Raw genomic sequence first — 22,432 nt, 5'->3', positions numbered from 1 at the left:
CCATGGTTCACCTGCACAGCAGTTTTCATTTAAGTTACCTGATAAGGCCTCTTCTCAGGTCTATGTGGGCAGACTAAGGACAGCTTAGACTTTTATCATTTTTATTAGTATGTGAACTTAGGTAACATTGTGCAATTCCCAGTATAGCACCACCCAACCTCAACCTGAGCAGATGGATAATGTGTCAGGGCAATGGAATACACCTGTGTGGGATTGCAGTGCCTTTTAAATGACAATTCAAGATTTTTTTTGAGGTGAAATTGAAATGGGTTTTGTAATTGCATGATCGTGAGTTAATTTTTGATAAGCTGCAGAAAAATAAATTTGTCACAGGAAATACTCTTGAGGCCAGATTTGGTTAAAATTGAATTAATGTTGCCAATTAAGGTCACTCGTCCATGCTGATCGGGGCGCCTGCTTGGGGCTGTTCCAGTAATAATATTTCATCATCCTCTGACCACTGCACTGATCTCTCACCATCTTTAACTCAGTCCTCAATCCTTGACATTTCTATAGTTTTAACATTCTTCATATTTTCTTCTTCTCTCCATTCAGAATAGCATCCTGTCCACTGGTACTAGTCGCAGTCGGAACTCTCCTCTGACTGAGAGAGCCACGCTGGGCCAGGGCATCCAGAACGGCAAGGACAGGTACAAACACACATATATACACACCCGCACACAATGTAAAACTTACAGTTACATACAAACTGTCTCACGTACCCTCTTTCTCTCTCATCACGGGCAACTCAAGTAGTTGCAGTGAGGCAGCACTGCTACACATACTATAAACACACTCACCATGGTTTGTGAATGAAGCAGTCCCACAGCTGTCTCAGTGACTGAATCCCAGACCTTGGCTGGTACTCTCCTGAGCTCAGCCAGCTGGCTCAGGCCCCCAGCTTCCCCTCAGGATGGGGTGAGCCCTCCTAGAGAAGGAAATCAGACTCCCTTTGGGAATTTAGGCCAAACCTCCAGTAGATTACAGATTACCCATGATGGTGTGATGGAGGACTGCCAGTCAGAGCAGAGGCAGGGTTCGACACATGAAGACCTCACTTGTCCTTTAAACTCTTATCCTTCTTTCTGTTCCGTTCCTTTATTAAAATGTTTTTTTTTTGTACTTTGACTTCCCCAAACTTGTAGTTAAATCAAAGTTTTTGCCCAAAGTCAAATCAGGGATAGACAGTTAAAGGTTTTAGCAGGTGCAAAATCCAACAGAAGACCAAAAGACAGGATTACTGGGATTATGGAGAAAATAAAATAAATGACATAATGTCTACCATTGGGTTTAGCCATAAATCAAGCTCCCCTCTTTTTCACTAGTCTTTAATTGGATTGGGATATTGCTGAGTGTGACATGCCCTCCCTTTTCCCCTTTCTCATTTCATCCTTTCTAAATGTTCTTTCTCAACCACAATTCCAATGGACAAAACAACTTTTTGTCCGTTTTTGAGTTGCCTGATTGTGGACTTTCTAATATTCATTTTAAGGCCATAAAAACACCTTCACGCGGTAAATTTAGCGGTCGAGTGAAGTCGTTGAGTTGGTCGCCTGCGATTGTAAGCCTCTGGTGCTGAATACGCCTCATGTGTCCACACATACAACAGCGCACACATCACTCATGCTTAACCAGCCACATGCTTTGTGTGCTTTTTCACGAGCATTAAACATTAAGCCAAACCATAACCCCTTCTACATTCATTATCATTATTGCTTTATTACCTTACTACCTTATTACCTGTTCATGAATCAGTCTCAAATGACCCCCTCGTTTCCAACATAGTGCCTTACCTACAACATGATAAAAATTACTAAATTGAGTCAGGGTGATAAATTTTGATAAGTTTTAAGATATTTCTGTTATTTTTTCCTTTTGTCATCGTCTTTCAGTCTAAGCACTACATAGTGACGATGTGGTCATTTGAGACAGCATTGTTGTTTTTTAGCACTGTGGGTCTAATAGCCATGTTAAGCTCTGCTAACATAGTGGTTGTCATCTGCTTTGATTTTAAAGTAACTTTATTTGATCATCATTAATGCTTTGAAGTTTGGCCTTTTATACTTGTTACACCCTTCCCTTTCCCGTTTTTCTTTTTCCCTTTTTTTGTCTTTTTCTAATTTTCTTTGTTTGGTGTTCTTTTACCCACGTCTGAGCTCTTGCCCTCTGGATCTTAAGTCACTCACATTTTACTAGGCACCTCCTTTCTTTACTTGTTTTTTCCAGCTTCCCTTTTACATTCTTGTCTTTATATTAATCTTTCTTCTCTTTTCTTTTTCTCCCCTCTCTCTAAGGAGATTAGGAAGACTTGTGATGGAATATTAACTCTTAGTGGTCCTATATGGTCCCGTTAATAGGCTTACACATACACAAAAATATCTACACTCACACAGAGGTGGTAAACATACAAACTCATTGACACACACACACACACATGCTTACAAACATACATGTCACACATGCTCAAACTCTTGTCACACACTGGGTCGCCTAGTGAATGCAGTTATTTTTCCATCACTGGCCGTACTAACCCCTGTCAGAAAGAGTGCGTGTTTCTCTCGGCTATGTGTTTGTTTTCTGTGTAATTAGCAGCTGTTTGGTTAACCTCTCTAAATGTCCCTCTCTCATTGCTAATTCCTCTGCTCTCTCTTATTCTATCTCTCTCCCTCTGGTACCACTCTCCCCTGTCTTCTTACTGAGTTTGTTTCTGTGTGTGGATAAAGTCAAGTTAGAGCTGCACGTAGCAGCCTTGCTGAGAGAGAGAGAGAGAGAGAGAGGAAAATAGCCAGTGTTGTTTTGCTTGAATATTTCAATAAACTAGTCTTTGTCACATATGTAGTTTAGATTGTTTGCAGTAGTAAAGGCAAGGAAGAACTGGAAAGTCGGGGACTTGACAGGCAGAAGTCTCGAGACAGGTCAAATCCATAAAACTGCATGCTCAGAGGTCTGAGTGATTCTTTCATAACAGGACTGTGAAAGCAGCTTTATTTATTATTATTATTATTATTATTATTATTATTATTATTATTATTACTTTATATTTATTATTTTTCCTGCCAACCATATACTTCATGAATAAACTCAGCACCTTACCTCTGCCAATTATTATCTGAGAAAGAGCATAAGGTAATTGGTTTTAATGTAGAATTTAACGGTTTGTCTTGTTCTTACAAAACCATACAATGAATGCAGTGTGCTCTACAAAAGATTCAAAAGATAGACAAAAAAGACATTTAAAAAAGCAGCAAGTATTTTAGGATAGATAAAACAAGATATTTACACACTGAGGGTGTCGGTGCCTTAAGTCTTTATGTGGTACTTTGTGATTTTTGTTGCTTTGCCCATTTCTATAATATTGGTAACCTGACTTTGTCCACATCATTTGTCTTGTGTGTGTTTTCAGTCTTCCTAGCCAAAAGAAAAGTGTGTGTTAAAGGTGGTCTTTTGTGCTCTAACTTTTGTGTCAGGTAGATTTTACATGAAAACACAAGAACACAGTCAGCATTTGATTGTGGTTTCTGATTGCTTTCTGGTGAAATCACAATGAAACAATGTCAGCAGCGAAAAAGACCAACTTTTCTTCTTTGTTCAAGTCCTTTTGCTCTGTTTTCTGTCTCCTTTTTGTCTCTACGTCCACTGTTCTTCCCTCCTTCCTCTTCCCTCCCCCCTTACTGTGTTTGGTAAGTGCTGCTTCTAACCATGCTCCACCTCACCTCCCCGCCCACCCACACACAAACCCCGCCCTGTGTGTGTGTGTGTGTGTGTGTGTGTGTGTGTGTGTGTGTGTGTGTGTGTGAATGTGTGTGTATGTCATGTTCGTATGTATGTTTGATTGCGTGACGTTTTGGTGCATCTGTCTCGTGTCGGTCGTGTGTGTGTGTGTGTGTGTGTGTGTGTGTGTTTGTGCGTTGGGCGGGGCACTCCTCCTGTTCATCCCCCTCCTCCCAGCCTAAACACTCCGGGCTCCCGCGCCTCCACTGCCTCTGCCGCTGCCGTCCTCTCCTCCTCCTCCTCGCGTCCCCGCCACCACAAGTCCCTGTCCTCCTCCAATCATCCCTGCCCCTCTGACCTGCACGCACCACGGCCCAGGCAAGTCTCTCTCACACACGCACCCACATATGCTCATAGCTCACAACCCCTTTCTACTCGTACCACTTTACTTTATCATTCTTCCCGCAAGAACTCGATGGACAAAAAGGAGTGATGAAGAAAGGATAAAATGATTTGATGCCCCCCCCCCCCAACAATTGTGAAATCGATCAAAGAGGGAGATTTTCCAACAGCCACCTCTCAAACACGTTCACATAGGCTAACATGACACATTACCCTAGCTTTAACAGTTTCTCTCTATCATTTATTCTCATATACTTTAGACCTTTTTAAAGTAGGTCTTTAAAAAGGTTTAAAGACCTTTTTAGACAGTCTTTAAATCAACTAAGAGCTCCTCCTACTGTATATATTGTAGATATTAAGAGAAATACACTGTAAGAAAGACTACATTTGCCAACACATTCAAGAGATCAAGACGTTTCCAAAATAGGAAATTGTTGAGCCAAAAAGAAGTTGAGAAGTCTGACCTGTGAAAATTATACATTTGTATTCTTTCCTTTTTCTATGATGGGTATTATGTGTACAGTTTTGGAAACATATGCAGTTTAAATCTACTGTAAAACTCCTACACAGAAGTACAGTTAGCATTAACACAACCTTATCTTAAGGCAAGATTATTTTGAGCTGGTATGCCATCAATTTCTTTAAGTGCTGTTCTAGTAATCTGTCTGTTACTGTATATATTTACCACTACAGCACCACCATAGTAAGATGTCCAGCATTTCGAAGACTAGCCATCATAGACGCAACAGTTACTTAGCAACAGCCAGGAAGTAGTTTGTGGAGCTCAATAAAAGCTGTACAAGCTAAACTCAGTGTGGAGATGTTGACATATATGGCCAATCAGTCACTCTCAAACCTCACACCACCCAGCGGATCATAACTGTCAGTCAGTCAGAGCTTGAGAACAAGATGAGCAAGTTTTTCACTGTGCTGTACCTTTGACAGACCAGATACTTTGCTTGTTTTGTTTCCTGGCAGGACAAAAAAAATACAGCAGGGATCAGGTTTTCACATGCAGTGGTTTCAATAGCTAATAAACTGGATGCAGACTAGGCCTTCATACAAGCTTGGTTATTGACTGGCTGGATCGTGAAGTGTGCTGTATGGCTTCTAGGTCAAGGAATAAAATAAGTAAAACAAGTTGAATGAGATGGCATTACATAGAAGCGTTGTGTAGACATTACAGGATAAAAGTGTTATTTACTGTCATCTTAGGCATTTTGTGTCATTTAAGTCAAGCTTTAAAGTATAACCTATTTTCACCCCTGATTAGTTGACTGTTTATACGGTTTTATTATTAAATAAAGAAAAAACTAAGAAAAATGTCTATGGAGATACATCCAGAAATTCACCTTTACATTATTACATTATTCAGCATCTAAAACGACTAATGTTGACGTTTGCAGGTTAAGTTTCTAAGCCGTAAGCTGCGTTAGTGAGAGTCTGTGTCAAAGATTGGATGGCGTTAACATCATGCTGATTAAAAACAAAGTGGCGGTCACTACTTTAAATGACTGCATGCAAAGATGTTCTCCATCTATGTGGATGGTTAGTCAACAGCAGTTACAGTTGTCATACAGTAATCATTCATCACAATCATAAAGATGTCCTAAAAAAGTGGTATTGAAGAGAAAGACATTTTTTTGGGGGGTGGGGGGGGAGAGAATCAGATAAAATGTAGAGTAATAGTTTTGTTGATGCATGTTTTTGTGACAATGTATCCATATAATCTGTTGCATGTATAGATATTTTGATATTTAATATGCCTAATAATATACTTTTTTTTGACATGCTGTGTTTGTCGACAAAAGGATTTTCCCTGGCTTGGACAAGGGAATTTTAGTCCTGTGAAAAGAAGTGGACTCCCTTTTAAGGTTCCCACAGACTGTTTTTGGTTCTCAAAGGTGGTTAAGTGCTTCTCATACAGCCTCAATCTGCTGTGTAAACCCACCTTAGTTATGAAGTTGCCTGGGAAAACCCCGTCTTCATGTATTAAGTGTTAACTTTACTTTGGCGTGTCTTCGTTGAATGAAAGAAATGGAGTAGTGACCTGACTGTGTCTTGTTGGTCATTCGTGGGAACTTTGTGTGTATTTGCTGTCTGTGCGTGTGTGTGTGTGCGTGCGTGCTTTGTTGTTTAGCTTGCTTTATGCTTTATTGCTATATAGTGTCTGTTTCGAGGGCTACTTTGATATTTTTTGAGTTTTAGACCTTTTTTTTTCTTCTTTCTTTCCAGCCATGTGTCACAATATACGGTGGAAGGTCTTTGAATATGTTCCTCAGCTACCTTAAATACCGTCTGTCTGTGCAAGTGGCATATCAGTTCAGCTTCAGGAGACCCCCACCCTTTTTGTGACAGTTGTCTAGTGAAACCCTCCCCACACAAATGTCAGGCTAAAATTCCAGCAGAGCAAATGTCAAGGTGGCCCTCTGGCTGTATGTGGTTTTGTCTGCTCTATGTTGAAGTCTTGCTCTGTTGCATGCGTCGTTCAGCAGTGAGCTTGGGCTGTTCAGAACCTGGTTGGGAACACTGGAGAGAAGGTACCGCTCCAACACAGACTGTATTCTAAGTGAGGAATAGGCACCTTTTTCTCAGAACATAGTCTGTGCCCTTAAATCCCACCCATTCCTGTTTTCTCCAGCTGTCTCCAAATACCCTTCTGAAAAATGCATTTGAAATGCCATTCTCATGAATTAAGATTATTATTAACAACCTCTTTTACTGCATGAGCATTCATGATGCACTGTAATGAAGCAAGCCACGCTGCACACGGGCAGCTCCACATTTGTATAACATAGAGGTGCGGTGTACTATATGCAAATCAGGTATGCCCAGCGTGAAAATCATCCAGCACCATCAGCCAAACCGTGCTATAACACACCTTTTTTAGATACTTAGTCTGTCACTGCTCTTTTTCCTAAAGGTCCCATATTGTAAAAAGTGAGATTTCGATGTCACTGTTCTTTTTTGATTATAAGGCAGGTCGAGGTGCTTTATAAATACTGTGAAAATAAAAACGCTCAATCCACAGAGAGATGCGTATTCAGAGACAGTGCCTTTTAAACGAGCCGTCAGGACTTCTGTATGGTTGTGATGTCACAACTTTACTATATATAGTTAGAAAGTGCTGCTACAGTGCTGTTACAGTCTTTCTCCAGCTGCAATGACGGTGCACCGAGAGCTTAGATGCAGAAGACCCCGAAACGCTGACCAATCAGAGAAGACTGGGCTTTTTTGGGAGGTGGGCTTAAAGAGACAGGCGCTAAAACGGAGCATTTCAGACAGAGGGTGAATGCAGGTATATTCTGACAGACATTATGAAAAAAAATACAGTGCTTTTTAAACATTAAAGCACGTAGGCATGTTCTAGTAGAAACCCCAAATACAGTATGAACCTGAAAATGAGCATAAAATGGGACCTTTAAGTGACAATAGAATGCTTTCATATGTTGAAACAATTGGAAAATATTACATCCATTTTCCTCTTTGCAATATGTATTCCTTCCCAATCAACAGTCATCTTCATTAACTATAATATGTCTCACTGGTCCCCACTAACCTGCCTGATCCAGCCTTTCTTTCCTTGCATCTGTATCCATAGAAAAGCTGTATCTTTGTCTGGATAGGTATATTTCGTCCTCTGTGCACAACTTGAACATATCCATATCAAATTAAAGGATGTGTTGAAGCTGTTCATCACACAACTGTAATCTTGACTTACAAGCTCTTTAAGTGTATTAGAGGTCTGCATGGGATTGCTTTTTTAATCCCTCTCAGATCATTTTTGACCGTCACCGCTTGCTCCAGCAGATACACCATTCAACTCCCACTCCATCCCACAGGGGAAAACAACACGTGTAGTCCTTAAAAACTGACAATGCAGTTATTCAGCTACCCATCTTTAAAAGATGTGGAAACTACATGGATTTCAGATTGTGTCCCTCTGTGAGGGATATAAAACAAATAAACTGAACTTTTTTCGTCACTGGTTTTAATGGTGGGCCAAACATTTACTTGGATGCTAATGCCTAGTAATTAAGCCTATTTTCATATATGAAATTTTGTCATGATGTCGTGACGACCCACATTTGAGTAACCATATCCTGCACCTGCAACATTTGTGTTATGTGGTATCCCAGTCCCATTGCAGCCCTCTACAGTGGACGGTGCATTTGTATTAGGTTCTCTATTTATTCCACTTTCACTTTGTGTGCTTTTTGCCATTTCTGTTTGTTGTGTTTGCTATGTGCTGCAGGTGTACTGCTGCCACACACATGCTGACAAATGAAATGCAAGTTTTTAGCTCAGGGAAGTGCGTGCTTGTATTGTTGATGGTATTAGCTTGAAAACGACCGAAAATGATGTCCGCCGATGTCTGCGTGCGTGCGGGAGTATGTGTGTGTTTGATGCCTTGCCCTACAGTTGAAGCAATGAGGATTAACTGAGTGTGTGAGCGTGTGTCAGTAACCTGATGTGGCCCTAAATACTGACTTGGCTGACTTAAGGGATTATATGAAACATCAGGGCGAGCAGACGTTGAACAGACATAGATACTTGTATGACCTTACACTAAGGTAAGTAGCACATCAAAAGGAAGTGATTTTCTTCTGCAAGTGTTTGCCTAACGCTTGTTCCTCTCCCACATCCCTCCTCTTTATTCCCATCCCCTCTTGTTTAAAACTCTTTCCTTTCTTTCTACTCCTACTGCATCACCTCATACTCCTCACTTTGTTCATCTACCTTTCCCCTTTCATTCCATCTTCCCCACCCTTCCTCTATCATACTTTCCTCATTTCCTGCTTTCTCTTCTCTAATTTCCTACCCAATCTTCGTAACCCTGAATTCTTCTTCATTTGCACCTCCTCTTCGCTGCCTTCTCTCTCATCACACCTTCCAACCTCTTCCCAATCCCGCTCCCAATTATTTTGCACCTTCTTCATCTTCTCCGCATCCACCTCTCTTCTCTTCTACATCCTCCCCTCCTCTGAATCACCTTTTTCTTTACCCTCCCTCCCTCCATTTTCCTCCTCTTTCTTCCCACTCCTTCTCTATAGTGCCCCTACTCAGCGGGCGCCCGGGGCCTCCCCATCTGCCCACAACATCAGCAGCGCTGCCGCGTCAGACCGCACCAACTTCTCCCGAGGGGTGGGCATCCGCAGCACATTCCACGCAGGCCAGCAGCGGGGTGCCCGGGACCAGCAGGGCTCCGCCTACCCCGGCGGGCCCGCGTCCCCGTCACTGTCACATGGCAACAGCCAGGCCCGGAGGACACATGGCGCCACAGGGATTTTCAGCAAGTTCACATCCAAGTTTGTACGCAGGTGAGTGGCAGAAAAGAGAGAAGCATGGGAAAATGGGAAGGGTGAATATTTATACTCTGTGGTTTAAGTGTCATAGAGAAGAGAAAGGAAGTAGCAAGACAGATAGGACAGCAGACGATATGTGGCAGAAGAAGAAAGTTTTTAGCTTAGTAAATGCAGAGCAGTCGTGGTAGCAGCTGTACTTATTATCCAGCTACTTTGCAGCACAAGTACATGTTGAAGCTTTTTCTGAGTGTTGAGGTTTCAGCTTTAAAGAGAAAATGACTAGGTTTACGTTACAAGTCATTTCATGTGCTCATTTCCTCTCAGGAACAACGCACCGTACGTCCAAGTCATCACTAGTTTTCAGAGTATTTCTTTAAAGGGGCTGGTCTCATCTCATCCCTATCACTAAACTTGTGCTGATCTGTAACTCTGCTGGGAGTAGAAAGGGAGAGGAAGGGAACAGCTGTGTCTCCTCTATAATTTTGTTTGGAGCAGTGGTGAGTGAGGAGTAATTTTGGTTTTGGTTCCACGTCTGGCCCAGTTTTCATCTCAGTCCTCTACTGCAGATTACAGCACTAAAACTGCTCTTATGGCTACCTCGTTGTAATCAAAGCTAAACTTGTTTTATTTAAATTTAATTTAATTTTCTCTGGAAGTGAAGTCAGCTTTGTAGCTTTGATCCAACTCTGCTGTGTAAATACAGTAAGGTGAAGACAGTACATTGTGGTTATAAAAGTGGAAGGGAAGGAAAAACCTGACTAACTTACCAATTCTTTGACTACAGTGTCTTGTGACATCTAGACCGATATTTCAACTTGCCAAGCCCAGTGGTTTCTGCTAGTTCGATAGAAAGATCTAAGACAATGTTTGATCTAAATCATGTATGAAGGGCGATGAAGTCTGTACGCAGCGGAGTCAGAATGGGAGAAAAGTAAAAGTGCACAGATGGGAGAAAAAAAAGGAGCAGCGAGGCTGACTGGCACATTACAATCCGAGGCCGCAGTAGAAATGGATGATGTGGTAAAGTTGAGATTTTCGTCATCGCTCCTGTGTCACCAAGCAGCTCCGGAGGCTCATTATGAATACAAGTGTTGAAATGTGTGTGAGGAAGGGAGTAAGAGAAAGAAAGAGTACTGCTTGTATTTTTGGTGATATTAGCTTGAAAATCAAAGGTGTGTGTGTGTGTGTGTGTGTGTGCGTGTGCGTGTGCGTGTGCGCGTGCGTGCGAAAGGCGGAGGAACAGGCACAGCCACTCTCTAGGCCTCCCACTCAGAGATACTGTAGCGCCGTGGCGACAGTATCCATGGTTACACCGGAGATATCACTTTTCCCTCAACTATAAATACCACTAGTGGGGACACCTTGACACACATGCACGCACACACAACTTGGCGTGCTGGTAGGAAGTAGAGGTGGTGGAGACAGAGAGATTGTGTTGCATTTGTGCAGTTTGACCACACACACACACACACACACACACACACACACACACACACGTGCACTAAAGCTATGTGTTTTATTAACATATCATATAACCTCACCACTGCATTTTCCTGCTTGGTCTGGAGTGATATTTCTCCGTCCTTCAAACACATCGGTGTACTTGCATGTGGGTGTGACAGCTTAAGTTTCTCAATGTGTGTTAAAGATTAAGTTGTTGCTTAACCTGTGCATTTTCATTTGAAATGTGTCTTTGTGTGCTCATAGGAAGTGTTTTTTTTCTCTCCCTTTTAAATCACATTTGAACTTTTCACCTCACGGACGCTTCTTTTCAGGATCACCCAGGACTGCTCTGTATGTGGAGGAGCACTTCATTTCATGTTGGGAGGGGGGGGGTGTCTGTGTTCAAACAAGGTCTCTTAATGGAATTTTCCCACAGAATTCATTAAATCCATGTAAGGTGTTCCGGTGTGCGTTTAATAATGAAAGTCGACTGCAGTAACACTGATTTTGATTATTTTTGGTAATTTAATGATGGTTGTGCTTGCTGCTTCAATCCTAAATGAGCCTGGTTCATGTTGGACAGTTTGCTTTAAAGTTTGCTACTCAGAGGGCAGCTTGTCTTTTACAGGAAAGTCATAAATCTATACCTTTTTATATATACGTTTGTTTCTCTTTCTTTCTTTATCCCTCTTTTGTTTTTGTAGAAATCTCTCGTTCAGGTTTCCGAGAAGGTAGGCAACACCCCCAACGTTAAATATAACCCCTTGATATATATACGTATATTCTCTTCTTCATATATATTTTACATATATATATATATATATTTATATTTCCTCCCCTGTTGGTGTTTCGTGCAGCTTTTTGTTGAAATCTTTCTTTTGTGCCTTGAGCCTTATCTTTTCTCCTCCTTTTTTCTGTGGTTGGCCCCTTTTTTTTGAGCCTTCTGGTTTTGAGTGCCGTGTTCATTTTTTACTAACTTCCCCCTCACCCAGCTGCCCACTCACTTAACTCACTCACTCCATCATCATGTGGCACAATAACACCTCACCCCTCTTCCTCTTTGTCCCTCCATCGTCTCTCCCACCCACCTCCTCCTTATCCCTCCTTTTTTTTCCCCCATTTATTTACCAAGTAGAGTGTGTGAGAGCTCGTATTCCCCTGTAGCGTCCCAGATTTAGGTTGAGTCTTAATGGTGCAATAGATTAAACTGCTCCCTTTCTACCCTTTCCTTAGCTTCAGATGCAGGTAATGTTGGTCTTATTTGGAGCTTAATGGAGGTCTTCTTCTCCATATCTTCAAAACTGGATCCATAAACAGCATCATGTATTAATGTCCACATTTCCATAAGCATATGAGAGAGAAAAAAACAAACATTGATTTTTAAGCTGTTATCAGCAGGTGTTTTTTTTCAATTTTAGTCTGGCTGACTTTCTTTGCCCAGGATTATGTAATGTTGCTAACCATTATCCAAGCTAACAACACCTACCAAACTACCACCCATCTCACCTCTCTGCTTTCATTGGTTTGGTCAAATTAGAGACTGTAGTAGTTTTTAGTTTGTGAGGATCCCACAGGGGAAGTAATTGATAATAACAAGTCCCCGGCTGTAGTTGTGGATGGACGTAAAGGGAAGGAGAGGATCTGGGAGGGACGGGGATTCAGTGTTTCTCAGGCTGCACTCTTTTCTGGAGGCTGCACTCTTGATTTTCTTTCATTGCTGTGTTCTCACTCTGGCACTGGCTCTCTAACAGCAGCGGTAACAGAACTGGATGGCTTTGACCTACTCTGGCTGGAAAATACCTTTTATGCCTCGGACCCACACACAGATGACACTCGATGCACACATATGTACATTTGCACAGACAACATGGCTCCATGCTCACATAGATATTTGCACTATATGCAGATGCTAAACACGATGACACATTTTACATTCATATATGTACACGCTGAACACACATTTCACAACCACATTTGTCTAACACACTCTTGCTTTTGAGTGTGTTGTCTGCTTTTCACCAGCTGGTAGAGCAATTTTCCTTTTAATCTGGACCATTGCTCCACCTGGTGGGTAGAAGTTGTAATGCTATTTTTTGGATAAACTAACTTTCAGTTTTTCTATATAAGTAGCAAAGCCTTTGGCTTATTTAAGGATTCTCATAAATCATTAAATTTGAAATATGAGAGGGAGAAATAATGAATCTGCCTTGAACATATGTGTATACATATGAGGCAAAGGGTCAAAGGGTTGTTCCGTTTATGAGTATATGAATAGATTTTAGCTGCATGTATTTACAGTGCACTTTATGTAGTGGACAGTGAAGGTTCTCAGTAAGTAAAGTAGAATATATTTGGTAATCATCTCATCCTTATCAACTTATTAAATGTTACATTGTTCACCAATTTTCCTCTATTATTTAAGATATCCCTGTGTAACGTGTTTGCACTTCTCCCACTTGTCATTTTCCCATGTGCTACATTTGTAACCATATTTCTGTTGCAGAAGGTATTTTATGTATTTTTTTTTTTTTTGAATGGGGCAAAATATTGATGACCTTTTCCCACAACAGAATGAATTTAGGACCATAAACTGTTGAATTTGTCATGTATGTGTCACTTTCCATCCATTGTCTGCATGTGTTTAGCCGTTTTCTTGTCTTTGTGTTTCTTTGTCGCTTTTCTCTGTGAAGTTTGTTTTGTATGTTTTCAGTCTTGTCAGAGAGAGAGAGAGTGTGTGTGTGTGTTTTACACGTTTTATATACAGTAGGATTTCTAAACAAACCTGTATGTGGGTCTACTGTTACTAATAAAGGTTTTAATGTAGTGCTGGGATCATAAATGCTCCTAACATCCTTTAGCCGCACGACTCGCCCTCACCGTGCCGACCATTCTGTTCCAAACCATTCCATCCTGGTCCAAACTGTTCCATTTCACATTTTGTTCCCAACAGTCCATTTTGTGTGAACCCATTCCATTCCATTCCAAATCATTCCATATTACGTTTTGTTCCAAACTTTCCATTTTGTTGGAATCCAACACAGTGCAAGCTATTGCATTCTGTTCCAACTTGTTGGAAATACTTCAATTCTGATCTAAAATAAACCATAACATTTTGAGCTGTCTAGATTTTGTCAAAAATTTACATTTAGTTCCATTTCTATTCAGGCCATTCTATTCCATTCACAGCTGTTCTATTCCATCCATCCCCCTTTCCCCATCCATCCTGCAGCTGGTTGCACCAGCTTTTTGAAAGTTCCCGACTTAGCCTAGTTATAACACAAGTTTAGTTTCATGAGTCGCTAAATGAAAACCGGTTGCACCACACAAACTAGTTCTTACATAGAGGTTAGTTGTTGGAAAGTATTTTTTACCTGTTAATTGGCAGGTCTAACTGTCGCGTGGCTAACTGAATTAATTAAATTGCCAAATTAGCTTGCTACTAATAAATAACCTGTTTAGCTAATATTTTAAAATTACTTTTCCCAAAAGTAACACAATGTACCTCAAATAATAAAACGTTATGCTGATCACATCAGACCAAATGATCAAATAACGTCATTAGGTTAGCATCTCTCACTGGACTGTAAACGTCATAAATCCTATTGACTCTGAGACACATATTTCTCCATGGACACATATAAATGCCTACATTTTCAAACAGTTGGCAGTTATGTTTTAACATTAACGCTAGTAGTTACTAATATTGTAAGAAGGACTTTACACATAAACTTAATAATGGCTTTATGAATGGCTGGTGCAGCTCAGTCTTTTCAACCCACTGAACGCTCATGATGTCTCCAGATTGAGGGAGCTGTGAGATAGGGGTGACTCAGAGTGGACTGGCATTGGGATCTGCATTGTGTGCTGTGAAGTCATCAGGTGGCTGCCCACTGTGAACACTTGGAGTGGACATGAGATATTTGGTGTGGTTGGATTGGAACATTTCAGGCAGGCATGGCGAGCAGCGCGACTGTGTTCCGCCAGCTGATTAACTTTCTGTGTAAGAGTCCAGTTGTTGCCCTCAGCCCTCAAAAAGACTAAACTTTTGTTGATTTTTCTCGAGGAGTCCGTATGAGGGAGAGGGTCGGGATGAGGGGAGCAGGTGAGATACAGAGCAGCCCGAAAACCCTACAAACCCCCCAGACTCTACCAAAAACCGCCTGCCAATCAGTAGACTGGAGCCAATCAGTAGATGATTTCTGAGCTTGTTGTGAATGGCTGGGAGAGGGAGGGGGAACAAGCTGGGATGTAATTGGTTGGTGATGGTGATGACGGCTTAACCAATCAGGGGACGGGAGATAAGCTTTGAATGGTAGCATCCCAGAGAGTGAGAGTGCCGGTGGGGAGGTTGGCTGCATGTGTGTGTGTGTGTGTGTGTGTGTGTGTGAGGGGAAATCAGAACTGAGGGTACCCAAATGTGTGTTTGTGTGCAAGCAGACTCCAAATTCACTGTCACACACACACATCCACACACATTTTAGTAACCTGAGAGACGTGCACGCACAAACACACACAGGGGTACTGAAAGAAATTTTGCTTTTTGTCTTCATTTCATTTCCACGACCTCATCATCTCCCTCTTCCTCTCAATCATCCCTCCATTTCTCCCTACTCCTCCTCCCCTCCTTTTTTGTCTCTACTTTTTAAATAATTCTCTCAATTCTCACACTTTTCTTCTTTTTCTCTCTTTGCTTATTTCTTCCTCATCTTCTTCCTCGCCTTTCCTTCTCCCTGCCTCTGCTCTCCCTCTTCCTATCCTGTTGTCTCATCTCTTTATCTGCCCGTTCTTTCTTCTCCTCCTGTCTTCGGCCACCTCTATCCTTCTCTTCCACCCTCCCATCCCTCACCCAGGTCTATGCTGAGCAGCACAGTGGACAAGTCAGAGAAGACGTCCGGTGGTGTTCTCTCCTCTTCTTCCAACAATGATGAGAACAACTCCTCCCCAGGATCTGGGAACACTGGTATGTTGGCTTGTATTGCTATTTTCAAATGTCATTAGAAGAATAAATAGTCAGTCACTGGTAGTAATAATGATGTCCTCTCCACTAGGGCTGTGCAATTAAAGCTTTAGTGCGTGCGCAGTCACGGAAGGCTTGTATCATGTGGACGCGTCGACAGTTTTGTTGTCGTTACTTACAATTCCTCATGGGGGAGACAGAAACTACGCACTATAGCTTTAATCGAAAAATTATCACAAAAACAGATTAATCGGGGAGGGGGGTAAATTGGAACTTTTATTTGGCTTCTGTTCTGAATGGAAGGAAAAAAAAAGTGCGAATAGCAAACGTATGAAGGGAGATTTCACAGTTCTAGGTGTTTTCACTGTTTTTTAAGTTCAATAATTGCAACATCTTTCCAAAAGCCAATGGGTAATCGTGTTAAATAATTATGATTTCAATATTGGCCAAAATAATCCCGATTATGATTTTTTATTTTTTATTTTTCTCCATAATCAGCCCTGCTCTCCACCTTAAGTTATGACAACAGAGTTTCCCCAGTATTCCACCTTAAAAGCAATCGTCTTGTCATGTCGCTGCTGTGGTTTATTTTGCAAAACAAGACGAGGGTCTTTGTTCAGATGCTACAACAGTGAGTGAGCATGGAATCATTTTTCAGCACTGTCCAGTGATGAAGTGTGTCTGACCATCCCACAGTTTCTTGATGAACAGAAAAACCCAGCCAAGAATCAAACGTGACACCTAAATTCTTAGTCTGCAGCTTGATGTTGGAGGTTAAAAGTTAGATAGACAGCTGCCGGATCTTTGGCGCACTCAGGACTGATAATAAGGAGCTGTGTTTTAGCCTCATTTAAACATTGGACATTTAGACATTGGCCTTTACCAGGTATGGAGAGTTTAAACGTCCTAAAAACAGATTATCATTGACGTGTTTTTAAAGTGTTGTATCCTGATTCAGTTATACTTCTTCCTTCACCTTACGCTAATCAATTCTTATTCTGACTAATGCCTTAATGGGGGTTTTTATCTCGTTTTTCGTTCTGCGCTCTTTTCTCATTCTTCACGTCTCTCTCCACACTTGTTGATGCTTTTCAATCCTTTTCCCCTCCCTTTTCTGCCCCCGTCTTTGTCCTCCTCACTTTATTTGCTTTTCCTGTCTTCTGTCACGTCCTCTCATAACTTCACTTTGCCTCTTTTATCCATTCTGTGCTGTCCCTGTCTTTTATCGCCCCTTATTTGTCATGCAACCATCTCTTATCACTTTTATTAACTCGGTCCTCCCGCTGGTCTCTCTATTACTCTCACCTTTCTCCCTCTCACCACTCTTTCTCTTCCTCTCCCCCCTCAGGTGGCACCGGCACCCCTCCTGCCATCGGCAGCCAGAAGGACTCGGCCAAGCCGCGCTCGCTTCGCTTCACCTGGTCCATGAAGACCACGTCGTCCATGGAGCCCATGGAGATGATGCGCGAGATCCGCAAGGTGCTCGACTCCAACAGCTGCGAGTACGAGATGCGCGAGCGCTACATGCTGCTGTGCGTGTCGGGCAACCCGGCGCGCGACGACTTCGTCCAGTGGGAGATGGAGGTGTGCAAGCTTCCGCGGCTCTCCCTCAACGGCGTGCGCTTCAAACGCATCTCAGGCACGTCCATCGCCTTCAAGAACATTGCCTCAAAGATTGCAAACGAGCTCAAACTGTGAGTGCGGAGGAGCAGCGAGGAGAGATGAGATGAAAGGGCGGAGGTGGGCGGGTGAAGGGGGTGATAGCGAGGAGGAGGATGACGATGATGCTGTAAGCGGGGTGGGGGCACTGTGGAGGTAAGCTATAGGGTGAGAACACTTTAAAAAAATAACCCGATTGTTATCTGGACAAAGGTCTGAAGTAGGGCTATTGGTTCTCTGAGACTAGAAAACGTTTCTTTTCTAGGAGTTTTGTTCCTAAAGTTCACGAGGCCCTGCCATTAGGAACTCTGAGTCCATTTCCTCTGAGTTGTGAAGTACTTATAGACCGAGGTCTTCTCTCTTCCCTGCTGTTTTTTTTAATTTTTTTGTCACGTTCTACTAGACGTTCCACTCTTCTGCATGTCCGATCTGCTCTCTCTGTTTTTAGTAGTCACACTTTGATCACTTTGACCACTCATGTCACATCTTCCTGCTATTTATTCCGTTTTTCTGCACGGTTCTGCTGCCAGGTCTTTTTGGGTAGGAGGGAAACCAGGTTTAAAAAAAAAAAAAAAAAAAGGGTTGGATGGAGGACAAAGAGAGAGAGTGGAGGAATTGCTACTTTCTCTCTAAAACTCTTAACTAAGTGGTGATGATTGACAGAAAGTTCAGAGCCTTTATTTGCTGGAAAACTCAAAGGAGTTTTGATTACATTTGTTCCGATTCTCCTCCGAAACTGAATGGACTCCAACTGAGCCAGGACTTCTCTCTCTCTCACACACACACACACACACACACACACACACACGTGCACACACACATACACTCACACACACAAACGCACACCTACAGATGGACTTACCGGAGAACTCTGCTGTTGTTGGTTAAAGGACCCTCTCCATCCTCCACCTGCCCACCCTAACCTCCCCTCCCGTTCCGTTCCAAAATGAACTTTAAAAAATCCGCCTGATCCATCTGATTCCACCACCTCTCTTCTCCCCTCTCTCACACACACACACACACACACACACACACACACACACTGTACACCACCCTCTCTCCCTCTAATTTCAAACTGAACTCAGCACAAACACATCCATCTTTTTCACTTCTTCACTCCCTTTTTTCTTCCTCATTTTTAAATTTCTCTCACGCCATCAAGTCCCAGGAGTCCCGTTCGTCTCGATGACGCCATCGATTGTACGGGCCTCAACCCGGCTTTAAGTCCGTACTTTTTTTTTGATTGAGCTTCTTCTTCTTTTATGGCTTATAAAAAGAGTTGTGCACTGGAAAAGAGGGGCGTATGGGGAAACTCGGGAGGGGAGGACAGTTTGCGGACGGGGTTGTTGATGGATTTTTATGTTGCCTTTCTTTGTAGAATGACATTTGGGGTTTGTTTTTGTTGTCAGCACATAAATGCTCAAATGATTTATTTGTACGTTTTTTTTTATGTTGGGATCATTTCGGTTGGCATCACGCCTTCATATCCAGAATGTCAACCCTGACCCCCCCCCCCACACACACACACACACACACACACACACACACACACCCCCATCTCCCCCCCCTCCCCAGTTGCTCTCTGCTGTGTTCCCAAAGAGCAAACACGCAAACAAGGTCTCTTTGGAGTATGTAACAAACAGTGTGTGTGTGTGTGTGTGTGTGTGTGTGTGAGAGAGTGTGAGTGTGAGTGTGTGTGTGTATTATAAAAGATCACTGGAAAAAAAAAAAAAGAAGAAAAAAAAAAAAAAGAATCCACGATGACGAATGGTGAATTATTTTCTTCTACTTTTGATTTGATAATATATTTTTGTGTCGTTGAAATTTTTTGGTTTGTACAGATTTGGATTTTTTTGGGGGAGGGGGGGGAGGACAGGGTGTGAAGGGTCACGTCGGATCATATCATTGCTGCCTTTTCAGTGTAGTGCACCTTTAACACACACATTTAAACACAGCTCATAGCATTAACCTAATAACCCCCACCCCGGGCAGACAGCAGTTATCGGTGCGTTTAGCGGTGTTCGATGGTGGTGGTGACGACTACTGCTCGTTCGTTTTTGGCCATTTTTTTTCCTTTCATCTGTCTGTTCTTATGAAGGCCTTATCGGCCCAGAATGGCTTGAAGCAGAGAGAAAGCAGAGAGAGAAAGCAGGGAGGACTTCTTCGCCAAAACGTTCTCATATCAGAGCACATATGTTCACGTTCAAAACCACAAACCAGAGGACGTCGCTTCCTTTCTCTCACTTTGCGTTGATGCTTCAGTTTGTCGAAGCAGAAAAGAAAATCACACACACACACACACACACAGTGGTTAGAGAAAGGGGGGCGATGGGGACAATGTTGGGTCCCATCACCTGGTTGTACCTGACTTAACACTTTTTTCTTTCTTTCTCACACAGTGACACACTGTTTTATTATTTTTCTTTCAGTTTTTAATGCGTCCGATTTTTCTTTAAAAAGTTGATCATTGTATTAAGGTGCTGGGTATTGGATTCTAATTATTATTCTGGCTGTTGCTGTTATATTATCTCTTTCAGGGTTGATTTTATTTTACATTATTTTGTTTTACATTGCTGTAATTTACATTGATTTCAAATGTGTTTTGAGCAAACTGTAACTGTAGTGGTGGGTTTGGGGTTGGGAGGGGTGATCAACTCCTGAAAATGTATTATTTGTTTTTTTTTGTGCAAAGACAAAATGATGAAAAATTACAATGATAGTAATAAAAACAATGATATAATGATAGTCTGACTGTGAAATCCATTCTGCAAAAAGCTACATGAATGTGTTAAGTCAGTGGTATGCTCTCAGCAGCCCTGTAGTTGAAGTTGGAGGTCAGTGGACACTGCAGTTTCCCCGTTTAAAACGCCTCCATTCTGCAGGCTTTTCTCATGGGCTCACCATGTGAAGATATATACTGTTACATATTTTGTTTTAAATGTCTACCCTTTTTATTGTAATGCAGCTCTAATCTCGTAAAGACAAATGAAAAAAAACAGCTCAACAGCCTTTCTAAAAAAAAAAAAAAAAGTGAAATTGCTGCTTAACTATTTGTAAATAACTTTGGTGCCATGTACCACCGGCAATCAAGGTAGTATTCAGCATGAAGAGGACAACACGGCTAGTTCAGATCCTGTGATGCTCCACACCAGCAGAGGGGGCGTTACCTGACTGTTTACTGTGCACGTGTGTTGTTAGTCTGTGTGGAAATTACAGCTGGTCATTTTCAGGTGTGCAAGACTTATTCCTGAAGATCAAAGGTTTGTTGCACCAATTATATTCATACATGTAAGTATATCTTTAATATTTTCAGACTTTGTAATCTCACATTTGACAGCAGTTCCTGTGTAGGATAATTGTTATAGTTATATAGGCAATGTGACAGTCAGCAGTAGTTGCATTAAACAAGCATGCAGAAAGTCCTCCAGACGAGTTCTCAGAACAGAAACGTGTACTCTTTATTTAGCAACAGAAAGTAACGTCAGCTAACGTTCGTGAACGCACTATTAAAACATCTCCGTTATGCTAAAAATGTCTTTTAGCTGTGTGAATATCTAACGTTAGCAAAAGAACATACATATAATACAGACTTGGTTTTAGGGTTAGAATTTTAGAAGGTAAGGGTTAAGGTTAGGCATTTAGTTGTGATGGTTAAGGTAAGGGGCTAGGGAATGCATTATGTCAATGACAGGTCCCCACAAAGATAGTGCCACGCACTGTGTGTGTGTAAAAAAACACTAATGCTGTACTATTTGGTCATTTCTTTATTCTAAGAAAACAGTTATCAAACACAAACAGTTCAGTTTCTACAATGTAAACAGCTTCTCACATACAGTACGCACGAGCAATTTTTGTAGGAAGGAATAACTGCAAGAAACCAAGTCCATCAAATTAAAAATGCAAGCCACTTTAAAGCCAAACAGTGATGGGCTGTTTTGATTCCTGCTCAGTGTCGCGCTAGACTGAACACTGAAGACCTGAATTAGTGAAGAAGCACTGCACACAGTTTTAAAAAAAAAAAAGGTTTATACATGACTTGTCTTCTTGAAATGTGAGAAAAAGTCCAGTCATGTGTGTTAAACAGCTCATTTTCTCCTTAGTGCTTAGCCAATAATCATCATAATAAAGTATGCACTATCTAAACTACTTACAATAACTAACTGCCTACCTAGGGCTCACTTTGAATGTCTAGTCAAAAAAAAAAAGGGAAAACATCACTCCAGTTAATACTAGTAATACATGGCTATGAGAGAAGAGGGAGATTCGACCTCTTGCTCTTCTTTTCCATTTTTGAACCAACAGCTTCAACTATAGACAGCCATAACAGTAAACTTATAGCACAGCTTCGAGAGCAAAGCCCTGTTAATTTGCAAATTAACTTTTTTTTCACTCCTCTATGAGTGTCCGAGTTTTAAAGCAAAGCTCACTTACAAAAAGCCTGTTTCTTCACATGATTTGCACCCATCTGAATGACTTTCTAATGTGCATGACCTGTCAGGAGGAGCAGGTTTTTTATATATATATATATATATATATATATATATATATATAATATCTCCAGATGTTCAGCAGTTTCCATGGAAACAAGCAGGTGTGTTTCGCGCTCTGTGGTCATGGCTTTCTTCAACAGCTTGATGATCCAGTGTCTCTTTTTGTGTTGTTCAGGGAGGGGTGTGTGTGTGAGAGAGAGATGGTCTGGAGGTAGGTGTTTGTTAGTACAGTAAAGGGGCTTCAGGCCACTGCCTTACTATGGGGATCTTCCTGCATTTTAAGAGCTGTGATGTCACCTTAGGGACCTGAGCTTGTGATGTGTAATGGTCCCAGGAACAAAGGCTAGGGGTGATGGAAGTTACAGGGTGATGGAATTTTCTCTGGAGAGAAGAGAAAGCATTGTGTTTGTGTGTTTGTCTGCATGCTAATTTGAGTGTGTGCTTCTATTCCTATTGTCATATAT

At 41.7% G+C, this 22,432-nt stretch overlaps 1 protein-coding gene across 12 annotated transcripts in view; it reads left to right on the top strand.

Moving 5' to 3' along the window:
• The window catches only part of mark2b (MAP/microtubule affinity-regulating kinase 2b), a 58,888-nt gene extending 40,449 nt beyond the window's left edge, over nt 1–18,439 (top strand). For 6 of the 12 annotated variants that reach the window (XM_036005719.1, XM_036005723.1, XM_036005716.1 and 3 more), the window contains exons 15-21: nt 556–650; nt 3,949–4,089; nt 9,168–9,434; nt 11,567–11,593; nt 14,926–14,964; nt 15,713–15,822; nt 17,168–18,439. In XM_036005719.1, the coding sequence (XP_035861612.1) occupies nt 556–650; nt 3,949–4,089; nt 9,168–9,434; nt 11,567–11,593; nt 14,926–14,964; nt 15,713–15,822; nt 17,168–17,517 (1,029 nt within the window). In that variant the 3' untranslated portion in view covers nt 17,518–18,439. The remainder of the gene's footprint in view (nt 1–555; nt 651–3,948; nt 4,090–9,167; nt 9,435–11,566; nt 11,594–14,925; nt 14,965–15,712; nt 15,823–17,167) is intronic. The other 6 variants (XM_036005718.1, XM_036005722.1, XM_036005720.1 and 3 more) reach the window with 6 other exon arrangements.
• Nucleotides 18,440–22,432: the final 3,993 nt, after the last annotated feature.

This window comes from Sander lucioperca, chromosome 9, assembly GCF_008315115.2.
Source record: "Sander lucioperca isolate FBNREF2018 chromosome 9, SLUC_FBN_1.2, whole genome shotgun sequence".
NCBI lineage: Eukaryota > Metazoa > Chordata > Actinopteri > Perciformes > Percidae > Sander > Sander lucioperca.
The sequence above is the reverse complement of the archived record's forward strand: the minus strand, read 5'-3'. Positions and strand labels throughout refer to the sequence as shown.